This window comes from Passer domesticus, chromosome 17, assembly GCF_036417665.1.
Source record: "Passer domesticus isolate bPasDom1 chromosome 17, bPasDom1.hap1, whole genome shotgun sequence".
Classification (NCBI taxonomy): Eukaryota; Metazoa; Chordata; class Aves; order Passeriformes; family Passeridae; genus Passer; species Passer domesticus.
In genome coordinates this window covers 7,246,887-7,263,560 of record NC_087490.1, presented here as the reverse complement: position 1 = coordinate 7,263,560, position 16,674 = coordinate 7,246,887, and the positions used below count along the sequence as shown (strand labels likewise).

Below are 16,674 nucleotides of genomic sequence, written 5' to 3'. Positions count from 1 at the left end.
AGTGCAAACATGGACTAATTAATGCTGTTAACATCAGATAGAGATGTTAAATGTACCACTGGTGTGATGCAGTATTATTCACGCTCTCTTCTTGTCTTTCAGACTTCAAACCCTATTGATGTAGCAGGTAGACCAGGCACAGTCCACCATACGCTGCTGCAGAAGACTCCAGGGGTAGGCAACAATATATAAACTTCTTTTCAGCTTATCTGGGTGTACAGTAAGCACAGTGATTGCTGATAAAAAAATGAGAGTAGGCTGGTGAGCAAATTGGCCTTCTAGACCAGGAAAATGCAGTGAGGAGAGAAGTTGTCTTTTTCTGGTTAGACAGCAATCTCCACCAGTCATGAATTCAAAGGGATGTATTGGCTTCTTTCAGAAGTCTGAGGAAAATGGGGCAGGAAACCCCTTCAATGTCTTTCCTCTAGGTATTGCTTGGAGAGTACTTTAATGCGCTCCATTTCAGAATAATTACAAGGTTCAGAAAAGCACTGGCACTGTTCAGTTGCTGGCATGAAGCTGCTTTGTTTATCATAAAATTCTGCTGAGTTTGGTTCAAGGAATGAAAGAGAAGTTTTAAGCCTTCTTTAAGCCTTTTAGGTTTCCCATGTCACAGGGGACTTCTCTGGAACGTTGCTTTCTAAATGCTTTCACTTGTTCAGAGGAAGGAAGTTCCCCACCTTTCTGTATATTGGCTAGTTTTAGAAAGACTGATTGTTTTATTTCTGCTTTTTCCATAGGTGTCAGACCCTTATAGGCCTCCAGTAAGAGTAAGTAAGGTTTGTGGGGGATTTTATATACATATTTATACACAGACACTTGGAATATTGTGCATGTGCTTTTGCAATTCAACATGTCCAATTGAAAATCTCATGCTCATCCTTTACTTCAAGCAAAATGTCAGTTAGCTCTCTGCCACTTCTGATTAATAACATTTAGGTTGAATCCCAGCCTTGTTTTGCATCCATTTATGTGCATTAATAGTTCACAGTATGAAATGAGGGTCACAGAAATAAATGACTGTGAGCATGGGCAGACATTCACCAGTGAACAGATCCGTGGTGGCTTAGGTCAATGTGCTGATGTTCCACATAAACAGTGGAACAGTGAGTACCATGGCTCAGCTTAAAATAGGGACTTGTTCAGCTGTGGCACTGCTCATCCTGGGGATTGTTTGTCCCTACCCTTTCTCTCCCCTAAAGCCAGTAGCCATAATAACCACGCATGACTTAGCCTGCAGTGCAGCAGGGGTGAATGAACAGGGCTCTTTTCAGAAACAGAACTCTCAACCATTAGTTGCTTAAGCATGGCATACTGTTCTTTGCTGCCATTCATTTCAGTTTGGGAAGGGGGGAGTGCAAGTAGGAAAGAACAAGGCAGGATCTCAGATGTCCATGAGATGGGGAAGATATCCCACATTCTTCCTGTTTCCTTCTTAATTTAAACATCATCTGCTGCAGTACAGCAGAAAATGTTGATCACCCATTGTGCCGTTTCAGTAATCAGCCTTTCTCATTGCTTAGCTGCCTGGTTGACAGTAAGGGAAATGAAATGTTCTATCTGATGTAGATTGCTAACGTATAAATTAATCTAAATTCTTGTGCTTTCCACTGCAGAAACCCGGGAAGTGGTGTGCGGTTCATGTACAGATCGCCTGGCAGATCTACCATCACCAGCAAAAGATAAAGGTAATTCAGATGGTTTCTGGAACAAAGCCAAGTCTTTTAGCTTACAGATTGTATTTGAGTGAGTAATGGGCAGGAAGCAGTTACTGTGGTGATTCTCAAGCTTGCCTGTATTGATTAACTAATACTTACACTCCTTTAACATTTATTGTAGCAACTGTAAAGTTTATCTGAGGGCAAAGGAGCTGGGTGGAAGGGTGTACAGCCAGAAAGAGGGGAAGAAAGTGAGGGGCAGAGTAATTTCCCCAAGTCAATCTTTTTTTTTTACAAAGCGTGCACATTTAATGTCGCTTCCCTTCTGCATTAGTACCTCCTGTGGAGGAGGTAATGAAATGGCCAATGCAGTGAAGAACATTACAGAGCAGAGAGCAGCAGAGTGGATTGATAACATCGGTGTTAGAGGTTGTGGGGCTTCCTGTGCTGCTGTGATGGTGGGCAGAGGGAGGGGGTTTAACACTCGAGAGGTAACAGGATGTAGGTACCCTGGGGTGCTGCTGCAGGCTTTAAGACTCCCCATGGCAGGTGGAATAGCTGATAAAGGGACTTGTGTAGATTTTATTTTTTCACAGCTCCTAGAGTAGTTTTTTTGTCCCATTAATGCAGGCTATTCTCTGCTTAAGTAGGTGCCTCTGGAAGGGGTGTATGTCCATATTTTTTTTTAGCAAATACATAATCTTTAAGCTATTCATAGGCTTCTATGACTAAGGTGCAGTTCTGGCCGTGCTCACTCTTACAGGGCAAGGATAAAAACGGTCTCTGGAGGAGCCTCATAGCTTCCTTCATCCTTTGCCCCTTGCCTGCACACTGAGCTGTCCTGGCTGCAGGAAGGGCACAGGATGGGCTCATCTCTCTCAAACTGGAGAGGCAGAGCAGAGGAGCCCATCACCCAGCTCTCGAGGCTCCTGCTGGCAGCTTTGTCCCTGCAGAGTATTTTTGTCAGGCTGAGAGCACCGGCTGCTCCCGGGGCGCCAGGCACTCAGTGTGTCCTGTTCCTGCTGCAGCCTGTGCTGCAGGGCCTGAGTGCTCCCTGCAGAGCTCAGCCTGGCATGGGGCAGGCAGCTGAGGGGCTGCAAGGTGGGGTGGCCCTGCAGAGCCTGGCAGGGCACGGCCACGTGAGTGGGGACGCTGCTGTCGCTCTGGCTAACGCTCCCTGCCAGGGCTAAGGGGGAATGAGCCTTAACTCCCTCTCTTGTTTTCCCATAAAAAAGGAAGTGTGTAATGAGATTGGTTTTATATCTTTTGACAGCAAATGCAGCTGGATCCCCACAAGCTAGAGATAGGTGGTAAACTTGACCTGTTCAGCAGACCTCCCGCCCCTGGAGTGTTTCCAGGCTTCCATTATCCACAAGATCTTGCCAGGCCTCTGTTTTCTACCACAGGTAAGGGAAGATCATTCCTTGTTGATTAAAAACAAAACAAAACAAACAAAAAGTCAGTGTATGTCATGCATGACTTTACAGCTACATGTGCCTCAAAAATAGAAGCAAGGTTGGTTCAAGGGGTGCAGAGACTCTACTGTGACCAGGGCTCTGCCACCACCTCCAGTGCAGGATCCTCTGCACATCTCTGAGCTGCAGCAGTTGGCCCACAGTCCTGTGTGTGCAGCTGGTTCTTACGTGCCTGATTAGTAGGCTATAGAGTGATTTTTTTAAACCAATTTGGGCAAAACACTTGAAAGTGTTTCCATTGCACAGGATTGGAAGTGGCCCCGGTCTCTTTCTTGCTTTTATGTTTGCCATGTTATTCTTCTCAGCTCCTCCACTCACCAAGTTTCTGTTTGTTTTCTGAAAACAAGGGTTTTTTTTAAAAGGAAAACTTCAATAACAGCATTCAAAATATCACAGAAGGTGTATTTGTCAAGTGTTTGTTTTTTTAAATAGAAAATTCCTCTATGTGTTACAAAGTTAAGCAAAGTCCAGGGCTCAAAATGATATATTGAATTTACAAAGAGCTCCAAAGAATTAAATACAGTTTACACTGATCGATTGTTTTCCAATCTGTTGGAGAAGTAATTACAATTACACAATTACCAAAGAACAGTAACCTTCACTGTGTTGTTCTGGATGGCTCTGACCATGGGAGACTGCAGCTCTCCCATTCTGGTCTAGGATGCCAGTGTGGATTCGTGTGGACATCTGTCTACCAAATGCTAAATGTTGTTTTTATTCTCAAACTTAACTTTCTTCTCAACATTTTCTGTGTTTGAGATGCCAAAGTCTGCATTCTGAATGAGCTGCATCAATTGACGAGATGTAACCTAGCTCTTTATATATGTAATTAATTGGAAAATAATGTCATTTTCTTCCCTAATGTTAGTCTGGTTTTATGATGCAATATTGCACAATCACTTTAACTCAGTGCAGACATGGTCATATTCAGCCTTGGTTCAACCCTGTGGAAATTAATGACTTTAGGTTTGAACTCAGTCCCAAATATGACAGAAAAGCAACAGATGACAATGAGCTGAAATTTCTGTGAGAATTGAATTTCAAAGGCAGATGCCAAATAGCCTTCAGAAACTCCACCAGTGCTTCAGTTTGTCTTTCTGCTCTGTCTGTGGATGGAAATTCTTAAACATCAAAAGCACACTTCTCCCACATGTCACTTCTCCCAGTCAGTGCTGGCACCAGCTCTACACTGTAGGGTGCTACCCTGCATTTGGTCTCTATAAAGGTGTTTTGACAGTACAAGGTCAAGATACTTACTGCATCTACTTGGATGCATAAGCACTGCTTATTTACAAACCCCTGGCTGTTTTTCTGTGGCAGATGTTTCCTTATCACTGTCCTGTGTTGTCATTACAAGAATCTTGTTTCATATCTGGTTTTGCTACTGTAGGCTGTTCCGGACAGAATTACCCTAACAGACAGAAAAGCACCAGTCCAGTTGATATCTGGAGTTTTTTTCCCTTAAAAGATGCAAGCATGGCTTGCTTTTCATTCGTAAAAGCAAGAGGGAAAATAGTATGAAATAGAAACATTAAAAAAGGCAAACTAATAAAAAACTTTCAGTAGAGAGAAACAACAACTTGTCTGTGAGTATATTAATCACAAGAGCCATCACACAGTAAATCCAGGTAAAGAGTGCTGTCAGTGTGAGCAAACACTGCAGCTGGAATACGTGGAGGAATAAAGCTTTTACTCTGGAATATCTGAGGCATTCTTTTCACCTTACTGAGCACGTGTGCAGTTGGTGTGAATCATTGGTTCTGCTGCATTGCCTGGTTACTGGGGGAGACATAAGTTATCTTAGGGCCACCTGTCTCCAGGAGGGATGCTGGCTGCCTGGCAGACGGTCTATTTAATAACTGCCTGACAGCCTGCAATGCTGCTCCTGGCTTTCTCCAGAGGATTTTTTATTATCAGCCCATGTAGTGGAGTTTGTAAGCCGTCTCCTTTGAAGAAATCTCCCATCCATTATACACCTTCTGAAATCTTAAAGGATTAGAAAGATGACAGTCTCCATCCGTCTTGAAGCACTGGAGCAGTCAGAATGTTTATAGAGAGGTGCTAGATGGGTCTCCTTCCTGTGGTCTCTCTTAAGTTTCTTCAGCTCATTTTCTGGCTGCTTAGGTTTGAGGTGCCCAAGCTGGTGAGGGAAACAGAGCTCTGTCTCCCTCTCAGGTTTCACAGTTTGCTCATGTTCTGGACACATGAGTGTGTTTCACAGCAGCCATCAGGGGTTGGTCTCTGTCTCAAGGAAGGCCAGGTCAGGGGCTGATCAAGTACCCCTGTGACAGGTGACACCAGTGCTTTCACACTGAGGTTGTGAGCCTGTTCAGATTCACATATGCCTGCCTGCAAAGGAAGAAAATCTCTCCTTTTCTGCTCTGAAAGCAGAGCAGAGTTTTCTGCATGAGCCTGGTCTACCTTGAAATACAGGGCAGACCTGCTTGTTTCACCCCTTCCTTCCCATCTCCTCAGCCTCATGTAATCCAGCATGCTCAGCAGTGGTGTTCTTTCCCACAAGAAGTGTGGCACCATGGCAATGAGCAGTGTCTAGGAAAGGGAAAAAATACCAGGGGGGAGCCTGTGGATGCAGAGACAGATGTGAAAGCGTAGCTGGAGCTCTCATGGGAGAAGCATGATGGATGTTCCCTGTGTGCCTGTCATTAACTGGTGTTTCATATAGACTAATCAGTCACTTCTGAGCACCTTCTGGCTGGGCCCATAACCTGGGCTGACCCTTTTTCATGTAAACATGGAGTAATGACTGAAACTGTCAGACAAAGAGCTTGGCTTCCCTGTTACTCCAGGTGAGCAGCAGCTCTGTGCAAGGTCTCCTCCTGCCTCCAGTGCCCTGTTAGACTCCTTGGTAGGGCTCTCAGGGAGATCCATGTTGCTTACTCAACCAAGGTTTGGGGTCTTCCCCTGCCTTTGTTGTTTAAATGTGGCCTTTGCATCCAGCTCTTGAATGTGGTGGCCAGGAGCTCTGTGTATACAAGGAGTCACTTGGCCCTGAACTAAAAAGGGACCTTGTTCTCACAGGTGCGACGCATCCAGCCACCACCCCTTTTGGTCCCTCCCCTCACCACAGCAGTTTCCTGCCTACAAACCACTTGGCAGGTAAGTGTAAGTAGCCCTGCCTTCACCTCTGTACCTCTGCCCCTTCCTGGCTCTCAGTGTGGTCCTGCACTGTGGCACTAGGGGAGGGAAAGGCTTAAACTGCCTGAGGATCCCAAAGCTGGCCAGCTTCTCATCCCTGCCAGCTCCTAGCACATACCCTCACTGTCCCCCAAAGGAGGGGACAGTGCAGAGCTGTCACATCTGTCACTGCTGGGACACTGCACCGGAGCCAAAATGTGACCTGTAGAGTCCTGTGCTCCTGAATGTGCCTGAAGAAATGGGGGAAATTTATGCAAAGATACTTCAGACAAGCTTCAGCTTAAAATGGGCTCCTCCTGTACCATTTTCCACCTATGAAAGGTCTTGACTAGGTTCTTTAAAAGAGTTCAGGGAACAGTTCCTGGCAAGTAGATGTTCTGCACATTTTGCCAGACTTTCAGTTTCCTAATTGGCAGTAAGTAGAGCCTGATTTTGTCAAATTTCCTCATTTTAGAAGCTCACAAGCAGCTCATTGCCAATTAAAGTTCAAGCTCTGTTGATTAATGTTTTAGTAACATTCATCCAATCAGTAAATGTGGCATGCCACATGACCTAGTAGACTTTTTTCTCTCGCAAATACCCAGATTTACATCAATTCCTGAACATTCTGTCAAAATTAACTATCTCTACCGAGTCACTCAGCCACAAGATCAAAGAGGAAGGGCAAGAACTGTTTTAAATAAGTAAATAAGCAAATAGCTGTTTGCTTTAAAATACAGGCTATTTGTGCCATTTGCCTTGATATTTTAAATATCTGTGAGGAAGTGGAGAGCAGCATTACCTCCTGTAACATGGCAAGTTAAGGGCTTGAAGGGGACAGTCAAAAAGCCAGTGGGCAGGAGGAGTTGTTTAGAGATGACCAGTAGGAAAGAAAACAGGTACACTGGTAGGATTTAACCCATAGCTGTCTCTGAGACAGGCTGTGTGCTCTCAGAGAGGAACCTCTTCTGGTGATGGGTGCCTTTACTGGGAAAAAAGTGCAGAAACAAGACAGTCATGTCCTCAATGCTGGCCTAGAGCCCTGCTGAGATTCTTCTTTCAAGGCAATTGCAATGTTTCTACTATTAGTACTGATAAGGAAAGAGAGTTATAGCTCAGCAGCCTCCCTAATTTCAGCTATTAGACCTTAATTTCTAACTCACTTCTGACGCGCATACAAAAGTTTATTACAGCACCTGTTTGCAGAGTGAGCACTGAATCCCTTCTCCATTTTAACATGATGGGAATTTTCTGTGCAAAGAACCTTGCAATGAGAAGGATCAGCTTAAAGTCTGGCCTAATCCTACTTGGATTCAAACCGTTAAGAAGGGGAGGGGTGCGTTTCATTCTCCAACATTCTTGGCTAAATGCCTGCTAAATCCCTGTTTGCCTTTCCAGATCCATTTAGCAGGTCAAGCACCTTCAGCGGCCTTGGGAACTTAGGCAGCAATGCCTTTGGAGGATTAGGCAGTCATGCTCTGAGTAAGTACTGGCTGGGTTACTGCAGACAAACATCCCTTCCAGAAAAGCCACATGCTAATATTTACAGCAGCTGGTGGTAGTTTTTAAAGAAGTTTAATTCCTAACCTCCATTCTCCTATCTGAAAACACTGCACCTAAGATTTCCAGGTCTCTGCGGTGGGAGCTTTTCTGCATGTCACAGAGATCAGTAGCTGTGCTCTGTGCCTCCTCACTGCTGAGGGTTGGTACCTTATGTGCTCAGAGAGGCACTGGAGCTGCAAATCCCCACCGAGCTCTGGGACCCTGTGGGCACCTAAAGTAACACCCTTCACCAGCGAAGATGCACAGTGGAGCAGCTATTGATACTCCTTCCAATTCGTGTAGACATCCTCTGTAACCGTTGGCTGAAGTTTAAATTACCTGTATAAAATAATTCTACTTCAAAAACATGTTACCTGTAGGCGAAACATGCTTGAGAGCCACACATAAGAGAGCATGCTTGTGCATCTCATGGTGCAACAGGAATCAGCTGAAGATGGATGGAGGAAAATCGAGTGACTGTTCTGAAAAGCCTACAGCCAAGCTCTGTGTTTATACACACACATACATACCACCAAATAGTCTGGGTTCTTCAACAAAAAAACGTCCCTGAAGCCTCAGCTGCAGGCAGCTGATTGCTTGTAACTACCCACAAATTAAAGTTTCTGCCAGAGAGAGGAGCTGAGGAAAAATACTGCTTTTGTGCTGGAGCCCTTGCCTGGGGTGGGGGGAGAAGAGAAGCTGGGCATTTTCAGTAGTCTCTGAGTTACTGAAATGTATAAAGCTTCCTCCAACAACAGCCTTTAAAGAGCTGGTGGATCTTACACCCAGTGTTGGAATTATCTGTCTCCACTCTAACTAGTAGCTCCCCCTCACCATTAAAAAGCCTTAAAAAGACAGTTCTGGTTGTGACAGATATTGTGAAAAATGTCTGTATAACGATTGGCTTTGAATTATTTCTAACTCTTCCTCCCCCTGCCATTATTCTAGCTCACAACAACATTTTTACTCACAAAGATGGCCCAAACCTGCAGAATTTCAATAACCCCCACGAGCCATGGAACAGACTGCACCGGACCCCGCCGTCCTTCCCAACCCCTCCCCAGTGGCCCAAGCCCTCGGATTCGGAGCGGAGCTCCTCGGTGACAAACCACGACAGGGACAGAGAGCGGGAGCCCGAGAAGAGGGATCTTTCTCTGAGCAAGGACGACAGAGACAAAGAGAGGTGAGCACTGTGGGCTTCTGGGCCCTCCCTCCCAGGGCTGCTTTTCCTCTGTATTTTTTGTGTTTTCCCTAAAATGTTGCTGATCCTTAAAGCAGCTGATAGGCATTTTGCTCAGATAAGCACAAGTACCAGCAACACCAAAAGCATTCCTCTTTGCCTTTTGGGATTTGTCTTCTGTGGAAATACAGTAAGCCAGTCCCTACTAGTCAATTAACAAAATCACACCAGGCTGAGGAATTGAATGTGTTGCTGTGTTTTCAGTGTACTGAAAACTCGGTTGTTTTCAGTGCAGCTGCTTTAGGATTGCTGTGTGTTCTGAAATTGTGGTGGGTCCTTTGGAGACAGACATAGTTCTCATTAAGGTGCAGATATGCTGATGAGTTCAAATGTTAGCTGGACATTAATGAGATAACAATGCAAATGCCTGTATCTGGAGCAGTGTGCATGAATCCATTAGCAAAACTGATTTTAAAAAATTGCATTATGGGCAAATCCTTATTAAGGATGACAGGCCTGTATCACCTGGGCTATGGTTACTTCATTAGCTCCCAGTTACATGATTTTGAAGATGTGAAGCCCTTTATATTTCAGAGCCCAGTTGTCTCCAACAGGCTACTTCTTTGTAGGCAATAACAGCCTGCAAGTCTTAGATGTGCATGCTTGACTAGTGATAGGGGTTCATAGTTTGCTGGAGTGCTTTTAATGAGATCTTCAAGCAGTACCTGTGAACAAGATTACATGGCAGCAATAGGCTGAAAATCTTCTTGCTTTACATGTTAAATTGTCTGAAATCCTTGCACAGATTTCATTCAGGTAGGGACGGTATCCCTTCTTGGCTCTAATGGAATTCATTTGCAGACCAAGGTTACTTTACTCTCAGGAGTGTTCACACAGGGGTTAACAGCTCTATTACACTTCTATTAATTTAGCTTAAGCTGTCCCCAGCATCCCTGTTTGGCCATGTTTTTAATAAACCACATCCTTGACCAGCAATCAGGAATACCACAGAGGAAGAAAGCTGGGTTAGCAAATGTAATCATAAGGGACAAATACTTACACAGCTCCCCAAAACATCTCCAGCTTTCAGCACTCAGGTATTCAGCTCTCAAAAACAAATACAACATAAAACTTAGGCAAAGTGAGCCTCTCAGCTGCATAATGCAGTTCTCTCAATCACAGGATCATATTTTGCATTTAAAGTGTCTCTCATTCAGAGCAAAGTGCTTTTAGAAGGTGAGCATTATTTATTCCCCTGTTAAAAAGGTGGGATTAACTGTGACTAATTGGCTTGCTCAGAGGCAGAGGTGCAATTGGAAATGTAAACCTTTGTGCCTCTCTTTCTAAACCATGGATGTTGTCATCAGACCCCTTGTTTATCACAGCAGGTCCTCTTGAAACACAGCTCAGTTACTCAGTTTCGTGGCTGATTCAAGGATGTTTCTCCTGAAGCATCTGGCTTACCTGCAAGGACTGCCAACAACAAAAGTCTTGCAGTTCCATAGGAAAATCAGCTTCGCCCTATGGTTGCTTCCAGTCAATGAGGCTGACTTGGGAAGGACCTGCATACATTTCTGTAGTTTTCTGTTTTGTGTGTCTGGATCCATGTTTTAGGAAAGGAACCCAAGTTTTACAGCTGAGAAGGTTGTCTGGCAGCAAGATGTACACATGAACACACATTAAAGAAAAATAAGCGGTCTAGAATTCTTTTTTCCCTATATTTCTCAGTGAAATGGTCTTAGGGTGAATATTACCAGCCACATCCCCAGTTTAGTCTTACACTTGTGAACGTTTAACTTTTTTTGGTCTTTAAAGCATGTAAAGGCAGATTGTGCATATCACTTACAATAGCATTGCAGCTGTAGCTGATGCTTGTAGAACTTTCCAAATCCTTTCCTGAGCAATCTCAAAGTGTACAACTGGGCACAGCACCGTGCATGCCCAGCATCAGGGGTGTGTTTGTTCACACATAACCAAGGATGTACCCTCTGTCTTTTTACAGAGACCTGATGGATAAAAACAGACATTCGAACAGATCCTCGCCGGCATCTGCCCCCGTGACGCACCAGATAAGCAATCTCATCCGCAGCAACAGCCAGAGCTCCAGCGAGCCCATCAGGCAGGTCAGCCTCGGGGACAGGGAGAGGTCCAAGGAGCCCGAGCGAGAGCACCCTGACCGGCTGAGAGAGCCGCCCATAGCTGAACACAAGATCAAAGAGAGCCGTTCCCCAGTGAAGGAAACTCCAAGCCATGATAAGAGACCCTCTGAGGACAACACAAAGCCAGTAATCCAGTCTGTATCCCCATACAGCAAACCTGCACTAAGTGAGAGCCTGAAGCTTACCAATCTAATGAGCAAGGACATGGAGAGAAAGACAGAGCTTCCCAGCGACCTCCAGAAGATTAAGAATGACATCAAAGTCAAGGAGGAGAGGAAGGAAGACAGCGATGTGCTAGTGGTTGGGTCTGAGCCTTCCCAGCACTCCCGGTCAGTGGAGCATCCCCCACCGCCCACTCTCCATGGATTATCATTGCCTCACTCGATGGCTGCCTCCATGCCCATCTCCATGGGCAGCGTGCACCAGATGAACAACATGAATGTCCTGGACCGCAGCAGGATGATGACCCCGCTCATAGGCATGAACCCTTTGTCAGGAAGAGAGAGGCTGCCGCATCCCGGATTTTCCTGGGACCCGATGAGGGACCCCTTGCGAGATGCCTACCGGAGCTTAGACCTGCACCGTCGAATGGACTTCCAGCTCCGGACAGATCCTATCCATAGGTTTCCTACCACCTCTGGCTTTTATGACCATGAGCGTTCCTACAGAGACAGGGAACCACACGACTACAACCACGAGAACCTTCTGGAAGCCCGCCGAGAGCAGGAGCGGTTGCGGCAAGTGGAGGAGCGCGAGCGCTTGCACTTACGGGAAGAACTTGAGCGTGCCAGAATGCACCACTTGCACTCGTCCCCCATCGAAAGCCACCTGGCACACGTGCCATCCTTCATGCCTCATTTGAGCGGGATGCATTACCCCAGACTGAGTCCATCCACTGCCATGCACAACGGGATTTTGAACAGGAACCCGCCGACCGCAGCGCTGAGCGCGCCGCCGCCTCTCGTACCAGCCAGCAGCACCAGACCTGCCTCCCCTCGCAGGACTACTCCACTCACAAACTCAGAGTCCAGGGACTATTCCCCCTCTAGGAACCCCAAAGAAGTAGAGGCACGATAGTCCCCAACATTGAATTTTAAACTCACCTGTACATAAAACAAGCAAGCAAACAAACAAGCAAACAACGAAAAGAAAAAAAAACACAAACAGGAAAAAAAACAACAACAAAAAAAAGAAAACAACAAACCTTTTACAAAATGCACTGCTGTAAACTTTTTTTTTTAATGTAAAATTTGTAGAAGTTAAGCACATTTCCATAAATAACGGGGTTGGGGACTTTCCAACAAGAAGGTTGCTGAGAATGGGAATTTAATATATAGGTATTGATTTTTGGTTTTGTTTTTTGTTTCTGTGCTAAAAAAAAAATGAGTTAAGAATATCAAGTTTGTACATTTTTTCCCAAATGTGAGAAACATTTTTAATGGATTTGTATTTTTTTTAATTTTGTGCTCTTTATTCACTTAAAAAAAGAAGAAATTTTGCTTTTGTTTTTAGTTAAATTTGCATTTTAAAGGCCTCAGATCCTTAAGAAAAAAATACCCAGGGTTTCTTAAAAGTATTATTTATGGAAATACTGTAGTTTTACAGTCCACTGTGAGGTTCCCTTCTGAGGCCAATTGATCACTTACCTTGGTACTTTGGAACCGAAGTTACAGATATATATTAAAATATTAATAATAATAATAATGTACAAAACTGTTTGTTTTTTGCCTTATTATATTATGCAGAAATTTAAGAGGAATTTTTTTTGACTTCTTGTTTTAAACAAAAAAAAAAGAAAACAAACTGTAAATATTCTGTTAATATAAATGTACACCAATATTAAATTCTTAACATAGGTAGACTTTATAAAAATGGTTTCTAGAACCACTCTGGTTATTTGTTAACATGGTTACAACTCATACTCTTGTCACAGTCAGAAATTCACACTCAGAAAGCTCAGTACGGCATATATACTTCAACTATGCAAGAACTCGGAGGCAGGTCTTAGTGGATGTTGGGGGGAGGAAGGTTTTAAAAAAAAAATTAAAAAAAAAAAAACAACCCAAAAACAACCAACTCGCAACTCTGGAGACAGAATGGCAATGGCATGTGAACAGGAAGAAGGATGCTTGTGTTTAACAAAAAAAAAAAAAAGAGAGACTGAATTTTTTTGTACAAACACAAGGGACAGTTCGTCAAGGAAAGAGAAAGACACACGCTCCTGGAAGGGAATTTTGGTTTCCTACTTTTCAAGCTGGCAAAAGCAGATGGAACTGGCACAGTACCATGCGGCAGACCCTTTCCTTATTTTTTTTTCCTTTTTTTTTTCTCTTTTTTTGTGTTGTGGGCAGGATCGCTGGCAAGCAAGGACAATTTTCCGTGGACCCCTTGTGCTAATTGTGCAGTGTTCTTATTGGAATCTGTATACAAGACAAAGTAGAATTTTAGGAGTGCAAAAAAAAAGTCTAATGGTTGATTAAAAAAAAAAAAGAAATTCTGATATATTATCTATAGTACATGAAGACCATAAGCAAATGTTTGTTTCAGTGTGGTTCTGCCTTGAACTGCTTTTTGGCATGATTTATTTTTTATTTCCAATTTTACTTTTCATCCATATGTAAATTTTGCCATGTTTTACTTGCTGTACCATCCCCCCTTCCCTTATTTTATTTTTCAGTGTCCATGTTTTATATATCCTGGGCTTTTTCTCTCTAGTTAATTCAGCCATCCGCTACTATTTTCTTGGCTCTGTAACTCTTGTTTCCCCCCCCTCCCCGTCCTCCCCCCTGCACCCCCTGTAATTTTAAACATTCAGTTTCCTTGTAGATCAATGAAGATAAATACAACATTGATTTTGGATGAAAAAGGCAGTTGAGTGTTTGTGTGTCGTAGCCAGCGCTGTTGACTCGAGGCTAATGGTTTATTGACGGCTGGGAGGAGGCAGCTGGCGGAAGGGGCTGGTGCTGGGACAGGCATTTGCTTCTGCCTGTGAATCCTTCCCAGCAGAAGGAACGCGCTTTGGAGGTCGGGATTTGGGGGTTTGGGGAGGAGAGCAGAGCAGTGTCCCCAGCCCTGCAGCATCTCCACCCCACAGCCCAGGGCTCTGCACCCCTGGGGCTGACCCAGCATCTCCTGCCAGGGCAAAGAAGGACAGCAAAGGAAGCACGGCCTGTGTGCAGCAGCTGCTGTGGAGGGACCCTGCTGCCAGCACCACCACGGGAAGGTTGTCACCTCCAGCGCTGCTCTGCACCTCCCGTTTGCTTCCCCAGGCTCTCCCTGGGCTGAGCTGTCTGCAGGGGGATGGAGCCGTGCCCCGAGCCCCTCGCGGCTGACGGAGCGCGCGGCGACGGGGCTTCAGCAGCATGGTACAGCTTCTGGGTTTAAGTCTGCGTGTGACTAAATTACTGAGCGTGAAAAAATGAAATGAAATAAAATAGCAGGGTCCTTAATCTGATGAAAGGAGGCTTAAAACAAAATAGGCATTAAAAATCAGCACCTGCTCTCCCAGCTGAAGTTGGAGGAACACAGAACACATGGTGGATGTGAAAAGTGTGTTGGACTCAGCATAAAGATTCATAATGCTGGCTCAGGGGGGTTGTAATTCTCCTGGTGCCAGTGTCTAACATGGGATCTTGTTTGACACCATTTCTGACATGGATCTGCATAAATGAGCCCCCCTAACCTCTGTTAAGAGTCCATAGCTGCATGTTCCTAATGCAGGTACATGTGAGCGAGGAGGTTGTTACTGCAAACTTCAGAAAAAAAATGCAAAAGTGGGCCATACCCTTTGGAAGCATTTGGTCTGTGTATGACTTAAAAAGTGAGCATTAAATCAATGCTATGCTCCCCTGGCATTCCTGAAGGATTGCTTATTGCAGCCACCCTGGTGCCAGAAGAATTCATCATGACTGATGTTGTGGTGGTCTGAATATTAAAGGAAAATCAGTGGTTTGCCATTTACTGTATTAGGAGGCATTGCTCTCACGCCTTCGGAGGATGACCCATCAATAATGCTGCACTACAGTGGGATTCCTGTGGAATTACACAGTGTCGAGTATCAGCCTTCTTGCAAAATGGTTCATCATGATTAATGGTATTATTACCTAAACAGAGAAACTAATTAATTCAGCCTTATTCCTTTAAGCCACCCCAGCTGAGCTGCCTTCTGCTAAAAGAACTGGTACAGAAGGACTTCCTGGGTTTTATGCATTTACCACTGTTCAGCTTTCATTTTGTGCCGTTTTCACCATTTTTATTCTACTTTTGGCTGTCTCCCCAAAGATTTCCCTCAGTCACCAAAAAAGGGTGGAATTGAGCAAACAAATGACAGTGGGTGGGAGGGAAAAGATGGGATTTGGAAGGTTCATTGCTTGCCTCAGGCAGCCTGTGTTTAAAAAGATACTCGGGAGGGAGGGAGACCAGTGGTTGCACTTACATTACCTTTTGTCCAAAATGCCACATGCCCATTGGGGCTCCATGGAACCAGCTTCAGTTAATGGGGGTCACTCTTGACCCAGTCAATAAAATAGACAACCAGCATATCAGGGAGTGAGGAGAAAAGCCAGTCTGTAAAGCTGCAACACATCCTCAGATCACTTGTCAAAAATATTAACTGTTCCTTGACAAAAAAGATCTAGTGCTTCCCTAAAAGGCCAGCTTCATTGCCTAAAATAAGCATATGGGAATTGTCCTTTCCAGCCTATGTAGATACCATAAATATGTAGTTAGCTGTTGGTGACCTGGAGTTAGACAAACAGAGGGTTGATGCAGGGGAGCCCAAGGACTCTCTGCACAGGCTGAGCTTCCACGGTCAGGTCTGCAGCACCAGCCCCACCCGGGCCCAGAGGAGGGAAAGCAGAAGGAGCCAACGAGTCAGGAATGCAGTGTCCTGAGAGCCTAGGGAAGAGCGAGACACACCAGCTGTGCTTCGGGCAGCCCAGCAAGAGCCAGAGTGAGAGCAGGGGTAGAGAAATCAGTGGTGTGCAGTGCAGCTCAGGCTGGAGACGAGGAACCGTCAGCAGAGGGGAAAACAAGATGTGTGTTTTCCTTAGCTTGTGCCAAGCAAAAAAAAAAAAAAAAAAAAAAAGAAACCTTTCCCTTGCCTCCCTCAGGAAATTCCTTTTTGCCAAAGTCTTCAGAAAATAGTTGTGTTGCAGTGTTGGGGCATTTTGGTAATGGTCTTGTGAGAGGCCAAACTGGCATTACCCATCACCAAAACCTGGGTGTCCCCATGCCAGCAACCCTTGCAGAGCTCTCCCCAGTGCTTCTTGGTGCCCCTTTGCACAGGCAGTTGGCTTTGGGGAGAAAGCCAACAGCTAAGGAAATAAAGAGAAATGAGGCTTGGGCAAATAAATTCAGCACTTTTGCTCAAATCTTGGGGAGCTGCTAGCCCAGGGCTTGGCTCAGAAGCACGGTGCTTTGGGAAGAGCAGGGCAGGTCACAGGCTCAGCCTCAAGCTGGGCATCACTGTGGGCAAGCAGCATTGTCCAGGGAGCCACTTCTTGTCCACTTGTGTCCAGCAAGAT

At 44.9% G+C, this 16,674-nt stretch overlaps 1 protein-coding gene across 22 annotated transcripts in view; it reads left to right on the top strand.

The window, feature by feature from the left end:
- The window catches only part of FBRSL1 (fibrosin like 1), a 502,054-nt gene extending 488,039 nt beyond the window's left edge, over positions 1-14,015 (top strand). For 16 of the 22 annotated variants that reach the window (XM_064392660.1, XM_064392670.1, XM_064392671.1 and 13 more), the window contains 8 exons: positions 103-174; positions 741-779; positions 1,617-1,688; positions 2,932-3,064; positions 6,173-6,250; positions 7,667-7,750; positions 8,759-8,993; positions 10,993-14,015. In XM_064392660.1, coding sequence (XP_064248730.1) covers positions 103-174; positions 741-779; positions 1,617-1,688; positions 2,932-3,064; positions 6,173-6,250; positions 7,667-7,750; positions 8,759-8,993; positions 10,993-12,226 — 1,947 coding nt within the window. In that variant the 3' untranslated portion in view covers positions 12,227-14,015. The remainder of the gene's footprint in view (positions 1-102; positions 175-740; positions 780-1,616; positions 1,689-2,931; positions 3,065-6,172; positions 6,251-7,666; positions 7,751-8,758; positions 8,994-10,992) is intronic. The other 6 variants (XM_064392672.1, XM_064392674.1, XM_064392662.1 and 3 more) reach the window with 2 other exon arrangements.
- Positions 14,016-16,674: the final 2,659 nt, after the last annotated feature.